The following is an 11,652-nucleotide window of genomic DNA, read 5'->3' on the forward strand; positions in this document are numbered from 1 at the left end:
GAGAGTTAGTCACAGCAATTGCGGCAACTATGTGCAAAGAGGAGCTTCTTTTCTCCATGGTTGCTAAGCCTGGAGGCACCAGAAGCCATCACTGTGAGAGAGAATCTGCCTGAGAGTGAACCCAATGCGGCAGAAAACAGAGCTGAGAGAAAGAGACATTACTTGTTCACCTGGATCCAGCTGTGCCTGAAGCTGTCCACGGAATTTACAGTTATGTAAGCCAACACATTTCCCGTTTCTAGTTGAGCCAGTTGGAGTTGCACTTCCACCACTTACAGCAAAAGACAAGACAAGCACCTACACTGAGCCAAGTTTTATGCTGAATGCTGGGGATAAAGACTTTTCAGATCCAGTGCCTGCTCTCTGGAAGTTCACAGGCTGCAAGGTAGATATTCAAATCCCAGAGAAATATCCCTCAACTAGAATTACCGAGGCAGAAAGGTTGAGAGCACAGTGGCAAGAATTTCAACACCTGGTGTTTAATGTAGATCGGTTAATCCCTATTCGCACCTTCTCCTACCCAGGAAACACCGTAACCTCACCCCATCCTGATCTGGGGCTGGCTTTTCCCTCTTTGTCCAGCCCACCCAGCAGCCCCAGTGAAAGGCTGTCTAGATTTAAGGAACTAGGAAGGAAAACACACACACACACACACACACACACACACACACACACACACACACACACACACACACACCCCTCTCAGACCAGCTTATCACATGCCTGGGTTTTGTTCACCAGCCTGAGAGTTTCCTTCAAAAGGAAGGACACCTTTTACAAGGTCACAGACTTACGTTCAAAGCTGGAGCCTGAGAAGAAGTGACCAGGTTGGAGGGTCTTGACCAGAAGTGTGGTGAGTCTGGAGGGAGGAGTGATGTGGAGTCAGGAGTGGGGAGAGAGGAAAGTATTGTCCAGGGGCCATAATGAGCATTAAGGATCCACGAGCCCCTGAAATTACAAACAATATTGTGTGTGTGTGTGTGTGTGTGTGTGTGTGTATTTAAGCCTGCACGGGGAATGTTTCCATGATTTTAAATCACATTTTCAAAGGAGTCTATCACTTTCAAAAGGTTAAAGTCTAGGACGTGGCCATCCTTTTGCCAGTGGGTGACATAGTCTATTCAGGCTGCTGTAACAAAGTGCCGTGGATTAAATGGCTTATAACCAACAGAAATTTGTTTCTCACAGTTCTGGAGGCTAGGTATTCCAAGATCAAGATGCAGGTAGATTAGGTGTCTGGCGAGAGCCCACTTCCTGGTATGTAAAAGGCCAGGAAGTGTGTCTTCACCCAGCAGAAGGGGCAAGGGCACTCTCTGGGGTCTCTTTTATAAGGGCATTAATCCCATTCACGAGGGCTCCACCTTCACGGCCTCATCACCTCCCAAAGGCCCACCTCTTAATACCATCACCATGGGGGTTCGAATTTCAATGTATGAATTTTGGGGCTTACAAACATTCAGTCCATTGCAATGGGGGAACTGAGACTCAGAGCTGTTACATGACATAATTCGAACCAGTGCACACAGCCTACTCATAATGGAGCTGGAATAGAACCAGAAATCCGGCTTACCTGGCCGTGCAGCTGGGAGAATGAAACAAAGGATTGGAGTCAAAGTCATCATCCACTCTGACTTGTCCATCTTCAGACCTCACCCTGGATGTCACCCTGTCTGCCCCCAACATCTCCCTGAGCTTTCTCTTGGTGTGCAACTGTGTCTGTTTGCATCTGTAGATCGATGGGTGGGCAAAATACACATCAGACTTCACTTAGGCTAGCAAACCGGCCCCTCCTGCAGCTTCGCCATCTCAGTAATGGCAGCTCCCCCCGTCCCAGCTGCCAAGGTCAAAAGCCCTGGAGGCATGCTTGCCTCCTCATGGTCCTTCACACTCCAAGTCCAATCCATAAGTAAATCTGGTCGGCTTGTCCTACCTTCGACCTTCAATATAGATCCAGAATCCAAACATTCCTTGTCCCAGGACATCCCAAGGCATTAGCAGCCACCTCTAAAGTCCCCGATCCCAGTTCTCCTGCCGTGGCTGCCTATGGCTCTCCTGGGACCATCTGTGCTCCCCTGGCTGGAGCAGGGGGGAGGATTGACCAAACTCCAACCCTGGGTAGCCCCAGAAAACCGCTGGGGTATTTATTTGCCTTTTAAACTAATTCCTTGATATCACTTTGGGTTTAGGACCCAGAATCAGGAGCCCGATTCCTTGAGTTTGAGTCCTGGGTCCATCACTTGCTTCCTGAGGCTTCTCTTTGTCATCTGTAAAATGGGTACTACTCACCCTACCATGGAGCGGCTACAGGGCTTAAACTGAGTGAGGCTCTGAAAGAGTTTAGAATGGAGCCTGATGGGTGCTCAAAAATCGTCAACTGCCATTAACAGTTAAATGCCACGCCGGAGGAGAAAGTACTCAATCCCTTTCAAGCTTCCCCTAGGTGGATTCCAGCTGATTGGAGACCAGCCGGATGTGGTTTCGGGTTATAATGCCTCATTTAAGTTTCTGGGCACCTGGATGATCAGTGTGCTTTTCCCAGGTGACATTGAGCACATTATCTGGAGAACAAAACTCCTTTCAAGGTCAGAAACGCCCGGAGAGGCACTGGGGCAGCCAGAGAGAGGCCGAATCATGGGCCTCAGTCAGCTCAGGGCTCCCCAGCTTCCTGGCTGGAATTACAGCCCTCAGGATCCTGCCAGCTCCAAAGGAGAGGCTGATTTTGTTGTAGAGGGAAAATATTTCTCCTCCCTCACGGAGCTGCTTCTCACTTGCCGGCTAGCTGCCGTGAGGTTTTTCTAATCCTGGGAATAAACTGTGTCTCCTAACCCTCCCCTACCTGCGTGGGCTTAGCTCAGCCCCGCCCCCTGCAACACACCTGCATCTGACCCCCTAGAACCTGCACAGCAACCCCAGCCCCGTTTTCCAGAGAGACGAGTTGCCCTCCCCGAGGTCATGGCGCTGGGAAGACTGGGATGTGGTTTATCTGCGTCTTTCTACCACATCACCCTGCTCAGCGATGGAACCTAACACTACCTGCCCCCCCGGGACTTCTAATCTGCTTGTACAGATGGAGAAACCGAGGCCCAGAGCAATGGGGCAACTTGTCCCAGGTCACACAGCTGGGAAGCGGTGGAGGGACTGGCCGGCCTCCAAGCCCAGGATTCTGGCCACGTTTGAAGTGCTGGCTGGGCTTAGAGTTCCCAAAGGGAAAGCCAAGGTTGAAAAGCACTGGTCCTGAAAGGTCTGTGTAGATGCCCTTGACTGTCTCAGCTGCTTCTGACACTGGGTAGTGCCCTTGGGCTGGCTCCGTCCTTCTGGGCCACACTTCTGACCATCAATGACAACACTGGCAATGAACAAGCCACTTTCCTGCCTCAGCCTCCCCATCCAACCTCTATGATTATTTAGGGAAGACCAGACTTGAAATCAACTCTCTTTCTCATTAACATACATTTTAAGTTTAAATGGATCACCAGTATGCTGCTAAAAACTAGAACAAAACCACTGCCACAAATAAAAGAAAATCCAGCCAAATTCCCCAAATCTCACTAGTCTCCGTCGCCTGCTCAAGGCTCCCCGTCTTCTTAAAAGGGAAGATTGACAGATGGTTGGGAAGTGTTTAAGATCTAGCAGCTCCAACAGAGACTTTCTCCTTTATGTAAAGAGGATTCAAGGCGAATGAAAACTAAGTAACTTCTGGCATTCTATAATTTAGAGACGTTTAAGCCTGGGTCCGAGTACCACGTGGACATCCCCCAAGGATCATTTCCAGCCCCACGAAAAATGACAAGATAGAAAACAGTGTCATTTACATACGCGAAAAATACACACATACTAAACAATATCTATTTTGTAAAAATACCTCCAAACAAAAACATACACGGTCAATAATTAAAACAGTCAGGGATTGGGAGGAGTTAGCTGATGGATAGTGGGTTGTTCAAAACACAGCATCCGTGTGATTTTGAAAAAGGTGCCCCCTCTGGATACAAGCAGACCTTTGGACAGTGCAAAGCTTGATGGGCAGAGCAAATGTATGAAGGAACAAATGAATGAGTGAATGCACCATGAGAGAGGGGGCTTGCCTGGACCCGTGATGATTATTTCCTATGAGGACTGTTTGTGTTTAAATGTCTGTTTAAGCAGTAACATTTTTTTAAGATTTGGGGTCTCTGCTTGCAGGACTTGTTAGGGCAGCGCCCCCACCCCCACCCCAGTTAACACCTCCCGTTGCATCCCAGGTCGAAGCCGGGATTGATGAGCTGAAGGCAGGACCAGATCCCTGGCTGGTGGGGGAGGGGGACCTTTGCCAGCCCCTGTTTCTCTCCTTCCACTAATCTTGCCCGTTGACCCCCTAGGTCACTGACAGTCCCTGATGGTGGGCAGCGTGTGGGCAGCTCTGGGACTTTCCCTCACCTGCGTCTCAGCCTTCAGCCTTACCTCCCCTGCCTGGTTCCAGGCCCCCACCTTCTCCTTTGGTGTGCTCACCTACTGCTCCTGGCCCCATGGTGACAGCAGGAACCAGAGCTGTGGGACCTTCAGGTCCCTGGATGACATTCCTGACTTTGCCTGGAAGGTGAGACTTGGGCTCACTGTTTCACTGGGACCTCGGAGGGCACTCTTAAACCCATCAGAGCCACCCCACTCCCCCCCAAAAAAGCCAAGTTCTGCCCACCTCCCTTCCAGGCTCTAACTCTGTAGGTGTGGGGTGGGGTCTGGCTATCTGCATTTTAGCAAACACCCCAGATGATTCTGAAGGCAGCTACCAGCCAGTCCAGCGCCTTTGTACAAATTAGGAAAAGGGTGTCCTTTCTTCGGGACACTGTACTGCCATCTGCTGGAAGATTGCTGTAATTAATATGCAAACCTGTGATGACTCCCAAATGCGGCTCCTCCAGTTGTGCAGTGCACAACCTACACACACCTACCTGGTCATCCTTTAAGCACTGCTAGGTCTGAAACTCCAGCTAAGATGTTGAAGGTCTCTGTTGTGCTGCAAATCGCCAGATTCAACAATGGGGACAATGGGTGGGGACTCCCAGATTACACAGCCTTCAAAACGGATGATTTCAAAGGTGCCTCCCTTGGCGCACCTGCCATACAGCAGGTCCTCAATAAAGGGAGGGTGTGGTGGTAATAGACCGAGACCTTCATTCTGTCTCTACCGCTTAATTAGCTGTGTGCCCTGAGGCAAATGACCCAACTCCTTGTACCTCCATTTGTTTATATGTAAAACAGGGGTGATGATGGCAGAGACCTCGTGGGGTTTTGAGGACTCAGGGGCTGATCTGTAAGCAGAGAGAGCATAGGACTGCACCCACCCCAGACAACACCCTCCCTCCTTTCTTTTCCTGGCAGGTCTCAGCCACGATGCTCCTCGGAGGCTGGCTCCTGTTGGCCTTCAATGCAATTCTCCTCCTGTCCTGGGGCCTGGCCCCTAAAGGGCTCTGTCCAAGGAGGGGCAGTGGCCCAATGCCCGGGGTGCAGGCAGCAGCAGGTAAATCCACTGTCACATAGGAAGTGTTCCAGACCTGTTTGTGGAATGAATGAGTGGATGGATGAATGAGTCTGTAAACAGAATCTTGACTGCTGGTGGAAACTCAGAGATAAACCCTAGGATTGCAGACTATTCCTGGTCCTTTAACAAGCCAGAAATTGGGGGTAGAGAATGGCATTGTTAACATTACCCTCTCCTGCCCTCAGCCAAACCCAGTCCTAACAGTCTATCCCCTTTGTTTCTCTCCTATCCATCCACTTTGCATCATTTTTACTGGAAACACCATATACAGTAGGGTAGGTTGTGTACTGCACAAGGGAGTCCAGCTGAGGGCTGAGAGCTGCTGAAATCTAGCCTATGCTCCACTTGCTAAGCTGTGAAACTGCAGCGCTACATCTGCCCAGAAGGGTTGCTTTTCTCCAATTCACACATGGGCTTTGGAGGATCTAGCTCAGGTCTTGATTGTAACCCTCATCCAATTAATTCTCCACCATCTCTCACCTGGGTCAGAGGTGACCGCCTCACGGGTCTTCCTGCTGCCACACTTGCCTGCTACAGTCTGCCACACCCTGGCCAAGTGGGTCCTGTTAAAGCTGAAATCAGATCACGCCACACACATTGGCTTATCCACATTCCTATGACTTCCTGTTACCAACGAGGCTCTGCTGATTAAACCCGCATTCCCTCACCGACGTCATCTCTCGCCTTCTCTGCCAGGCTCAGTGTGCTCCAGCCACACTGGCTTGCATTCTGTTGCTCATACACGCCAAGCTTGTTCCCTCTGCCTGGAATTCTCCCTCTACAGATCTTCACATCTTGCCCCTCCCACTTCATATTCTGCTCAAATATCACAGTCATTGTGAGGTCTTCCATGACCTCGAGGTAAGGGAGCTTCCTTCCCCTTAAGGTCTCTTTCTTCTTAACTTTGCTTTGTATTTTTCATGGCACTTACCTGAAATATCTTATCTGCCGCCTTGATTATCACACCTCTCTTTCCACTAGAACGTCAGCTCCATGAGGGCAAGGACACATCTGCCTTGCTAGCATCCAGCACCTAACACAGTGCTTTATACATAATAGATGCTCCCTCAATATTTGTTGTATCAATGGATGGGGATACAGTCTTTGTTCTAAGCTACCACAGTGTCCAGTAGGAGTGGGTGCATCAGGCAGTTACAACTTGACGGATATTTGACATGGCAGGGATGAGCACAGGATGCGAGGAAAAACTCCTAGAGGTAGACCCAATGTGTGGGGGGTGTTAAGGAGGGCTTCCTGGAGGAGGCACCACTGAGCTGAGTCTGGAAGACTCAGTGGGGATTAGCCAAATGCAAAGGGCATTTCCGGTAATGGGAAGATCAGGGGCAAAGGCGTGGAGACAAGAGAGCAAGGCTTGTGCAGGGAACTTCAAGTGGACTGGTGTGGCTGAAGGGAGGCTGGGGGGGTCACATGATTCTCCTGCACTGGGAGTGCCTTGAAGATGAGGAAGTGTCTCAGTATCATTAGTGCCTTCCACTGCGCCTCAGATTTTGATGAATGAATGCAGGATGGATGGGATGGGTGGGTTGGCGAATGAATGAAGCAGTGGGATGGGTAAGTAGGTGAATGAACTGATATATTAGTAGAGGATGGAAGAATGGATAGATAGATGGAGGGATGGGGAAAATGGGTAGACTGGAATATGGATGGATGGATAGATGATGGATGGATGGATGGATGGATGGAAGGACTGGAGGTGGGGCAGGTGGCTAAGTGGGTGGTTGGATAGATGAACGGGTGAGTGAATGGCTAGGTAGACAGAAAAATGAAGACAATGAGTGGCTTAGAATATGGTTGAATGGATGGGTGAGTAGATGAACAGATGGGTGGAAGGCTAGTTGAGTGATAGGTGGATAAAAGGATAGACAAGACAATAAATAAGTGAGTGGATGGGTAGATGTGTTGCCGGAGAAGGAAATATCACCACCACATGAGGGTGCAAGCAAGTTTATTTGGCGAGATACACGCTCCAGAGGCAGAGTGCCGGCCTTCTCAGAGAGCGAGAGTGGCCTCAGGGCACGGGGTGGTCGGTTGCCACGGGCCGAGCAATTCCACGTGCTAATGAGAGGGGGAAATACTCTTGCTCTTTCGGGGAAGGGTGGGGATTTCCAGGGACTGGGCCACTGCCCAGTTTTTGGCGTTTTATGGTCTGCCTCGGCACTGGCGTGGCATAAGGGGGAGTGATTTTCAGCATTATAATGAAGGCGTAATGAACTAAAGGTCAGTGACTGGACTCTTCTCAATGCCACCTTGGTTCCAGCCGGTTCCAGCCTGTTCTTATTGCCCCTTAACAGCTGCGCCTCTTGTCCATTTCTCTGCCTCTTTCCCTCCCGTCTCAGCTGGGTGGGTGGGTGGGTCCCGGGATGGACGGCCAGCCCAGAGCCCCCTGACCGACACACTGGTTTTCCTTCCTGCTGTCTCTAGCCACCGCCACCATCGTGGGCCTGCTGGTTTTCCCCATCAGCTTGGCTTCCCCATTCGCCAAGGAAGTCTGCTTAGCCTCCTCCGTGTACCACAGTGGTCAGTGCCAGCTGGGCTGGGGCTATGTGACCGCCATCCTCAACGCAGTCCTGGCCAGCCTCCTGCCCATGATCAGGTGGCCCCACACAACTGAGGTCCAGAGGAGGACCATCCTCTTCTCCCGAGACGCTGACAGCATCATCTCGCACCAGAAATGAGCAAATAAAAATATCCCAGGAGGAGCAAAAAAGAGCCCACGCTAGAATTGTATGAAATCACTATGCACCCAGGTTCAAATCCCACCTCTGCTGTTTCCTGGCCGTGTGACCTCAGGCCAGACACTTCACCTCTCTGGACCTCAGGGGATGCTTCTGTGAAGTGGAGGGTGAAATACCTTGTAGGGTTGTTAGGAAAATTAGCTTGAGATGCTGTATATATTGTATGTATGTATTGTAGCACAATGCTAAGCATAGCATTCAATAAACTTTAGTTACTATTATTGTAATCCCTACCTCACAGGACTGTGGTGAGAATAAAATCTATTAATGAAAAGTGCCTAGAGGCAATTCTGAGTCCATGGTCTTCACTCAAATACTACCTCTTTTAATGGGTATGTGCACATTCTCTCTCTTCCCTCCCTTTTAAAAACTCCTCTCCTCTTGAAGAATTTGAAAATTACTCATTTTCCCATCAAACATTTTGTGGGTACCCATTATAGATAAAAGTTGGTCCTGCGTTGGGGTGGGGAGGGGAGGACAGGCGTTAAGGACTTGTCTCAACCCTCCATGCATATAGTCCCACTGTTGTGGAAAGTTCACTGTTAACTTGGGGTGCATGAGGTGCCCCACGATCCAGTCCCAACCTCTCCCTCTCAGCTTCTTTCTTGTCACCCACTGAGCCCTGCACCTCTCCCTCCAGCCATACCGCATCCTGAGCCCACAGTGGGTCTCTTCACAGCTCTACCCCTTTTGCACACATTGCTTTCTCTGCCAGGGATGCTGGATTCAGTCTGTGGCTTTTGCCTATCACGGCCCATTCTTTGGGGGCAGCACCCTGATCTCCCCTTGGGAAATAACCCTCAGCAACTCTCGGACCGCTTCAGACATTACGATGGACAAATGAATCCTTCTAGCCAACCAAGCCTGGTCAGACAGGCTGGGTCAGAGATAGGCATGGGACCTATATGAGCCGGCATAGATGAGTGGAGCCATGAGATGGAAAGAGATGGAGGTCTATGGGCTTCATTTGAATACCTGGATCCAGCCATGCCTGCTTCCCCACCTGTAGGAGGCACGGGCACAGGCAGCTCCAGGCCAGCATCCCTCTAGCTTGACTGTTCCAGAAGAATGAGTGAACTGCTCTCTTCCCAAGGAAGGAATCTGATTGGCCAGGATGGGGTCATGTGACAACTCCTGGAGGGGAGGGGCGTTTCAGTAATCTCACTAGGCCACATGGTTAAGTTATAATGTAGGAGATACAGTTCCCCAGAAGATGGGAGAAGTTGCTGGTCCTAGAATGGGGCAAGGATGCTGGGCAAGCAAAAACATTCAATGTCCAACTCTCCCTTTAAGGGAAGCTTTATCATCCCCATTTCACAAAAGTACAAACTCAGAGAGGTAAAGTCACTTGCCCAAGGCTGCACAGCTGATCAGTGACAGAGCTGGGATTTGAATACAAGTCTGTCAGACTCTGTGATGGAGGCAAAATAACACCTGGATTTATCATCTCTGCCCCGACCCAGCTCATCAAACTCTTTTGGCTTTAAATGTTCAACCAAGAATATCCATAAACAACACTATGTGATTAGGGCAATTCTATTCTTTGGAAAACACACAGACCACAGAGAATGCAGGTTGCATTCATCTCTCAGAAAAAAAAACCAGGACAACTTGACAGCTTTTTGAAAAAATTAATAGAATAACAGAAAACCCAGGAAGCCATCACATGATGTTTAAATCGATTTGAAGACCAGCGGTGGATTTCGAGTGTCATCAGGAACACTTTGATGTGAATCAGGCTTGTGTGGGAAGATTCCTGGAGCCCCAAGCAGCGTCACAGTGCCAAAGGCAGCAAGTAGGTGCCACGAAGGAGAAGCCCAAACTCAGCTTCAGATCACCCACCTGTGCTCGGGATGAGCCGTCTCCTCTCTGTGATAACCTTACGATGGCCCCAAGTCCCCTAATTTTCTCTTTGAGCAGTTTCAGCAATGCCAAAGGGGGCAATTCTGCAGCGTGTAAAGCAGGAGCATTTACAGAGATGCTGTCTTTATTTGCCAAGAGACAGAGGAATCCGTCTGCCTGATTTTCTCTTCATCACAAGAGGCGTTTGTTTTTCACAAGGAGCCCTGCGCCTACCAAGGCTGGAAACCACTGTGCCCGTGAGTCTGAATCAGGAAAGCTCGGAAGATGCTGGAAGATTCCTGCATAACACCCCGATGTAATGGAAAGTCCCCAGGGAACTGCATGGTTCTGTGCGTCATTCGCATTCTCCTAAGGTTGACTTAGCAAAGGACTGGCAAGGTGGCACTTCAAAAAGGATCAAACTGTGCTCCTCTAGGCTCAAGCTCTCAATGTGCCCCGTGCCTTGAAAGCCAGCAGCACAGAGACCCGAGAGCCCTTTCCTGGCTCAGTAGAATCTGACGCAAACCGCGGAGTCAGTGTGGGATTTGCTCCTGCCAGGAAGTGATGATCCCGCTACCCCAATCTCCAGGTGCTCCATCACAGCCCAAGAGGGCTCAGAGCTCATCCCTTCCCCAGTTCTCCTCCAGCAGCCACAGTCTCTCAGGTTTCAGAGACTGCCCTGAGAACCTGAGCCAGGCAGATGACGGGAACTCGGGGAAACTGAGGTCCCAACCAGGAAACCATCCTCGGGGATGTTAGGGACAGAGAGTCCCAGTGAAAGAGAGGAGCCAGGACTGAATCCAGACCCAAGGGAGGCATTATTATTCCCAGTTCACAGAAATGAAGACTAAGGCTCAGAGAGGTAAAGTTACTTGCCTAAGGCCACACAGCCAAGAAGTGACAGATTTGGGATCCCAAGTCATTGCTCCCCAAACAAGTGGACAAGAGACAGAGGTGATGATTTTAGTTGGCGCAGCGAGCAGATCATTCCCATTTCAGTTCTCCTTTAAGTCCTCCAAGAAGAGAGGCTTATCTGGGGCTAGCATGTCTTTAGTGCCTCTCCAGCCCTCATGACTTCTTAACAGCGAGCGAGAGAGCAGGCTTCAGAAAGCCTTTGGTGGGAAATAGTATTTTGGCAAGATAATAATATTGATTTTTATAACTATCTTCTGTTCATGCAAATGATCCTGACTTTCCATCAGTTTGAAGTTTAAAAGGTGAGCTGATTTAAGGAAAACTAGTAAAGATATAATACTTTACTAGTGGTACACAGATACGGTCCAAATCATAAAGGTGGACAGCAGGTGACTGGAGCTTCGGGGATGCTGTCATAAAACTTGGGGAGAAGACTCATTGAGTGATGGGTCTACCATCTCTCAAACTCGAGCCATCTTTGATAAGGAAAGCTCTTCCCTCCCACAAGCCAAATGGAAAGCTCCAAGTGAAAAGAAAATGGAGCGTGGTTTAGAAGAGAGATGGTCAAGCAGCCAGAGGACCTTCACACCCCAGTGTCATTCTAAACGGGAACAGCATCAT

At 49.8% G+C, this 11,652-nt stretch overlaps 1 protein-coding gene across 1 annotated transcript; it reads left to right on the forward strand.

Annotated features, from left to right (window-relative positions):
* Positions 1 to 773: 773 nt before the first annotated feature.
* On the forward strand, positions 774 to 8,521 carry LHFPL7 (LHFPL tetraspan subfamily member 7). Its single transcript, XM_010992336.3, has 4 exons — positions 774 to 853; positions 4,359 to 4,576; positions 5,359 to 5,497; positions 7,961 to 8,521. The coding sequence occupies exons 2-4, from the start codon at positions 4,376 to 4,378 to the stop codon at positions 8,212 to 8,214; spliced, it is 594 nt and encodes a 197-aa protein (XP_010990638.2). The 5' UTR covers positions 774 to 853; positions 4,359 to 4,375; the 3' UTR covers positions 8,215 to 8,521.
* The last annotated feature ends 3,131 nt before the right edge of the window (positions 8,522 to 11,652 follow it).

The sequence above is a fragment of the Camelus dromedarius genome, chromosome 31, assembly GCF_036321535.1.
Source record: "Camelus dromedarius isolate mCamDro1 chromosome 31, mCamDro1.pat, whole genome shotgun sequence".
Lineage (NCBI taxonomy): Eukaryota > Metazoa > Chordata > Mammalia > Artiodactyla > Camelidae > Camelus > Camelus dromedarius.

Bases quoted from the DNA above. Each gene is read 5' to 3' on its own strand.
- LHFPL7 (XM_010992336.3), top strand. From the start codon at position 4,376: ATGGTGGGCAGCGTGTGGGCAGCTCTGGGACTTTCCCTCACCTGCGTC. The intron at 4,577-5,358 runs GTGAGACTTGGG...TTTTCCTGGCAG, and splicing joins TTCCTGACTTTGCCTGGAAG to GTCTCAGCCACGATGCTCCT. The intron at 5,498-7,960 runs GTAAATCCACTG...TGCTGTCTCTAG, and splicing joins CGGGGTGCAGGCAGCAGCAG to CCACCGCCACCATCGTGGGC.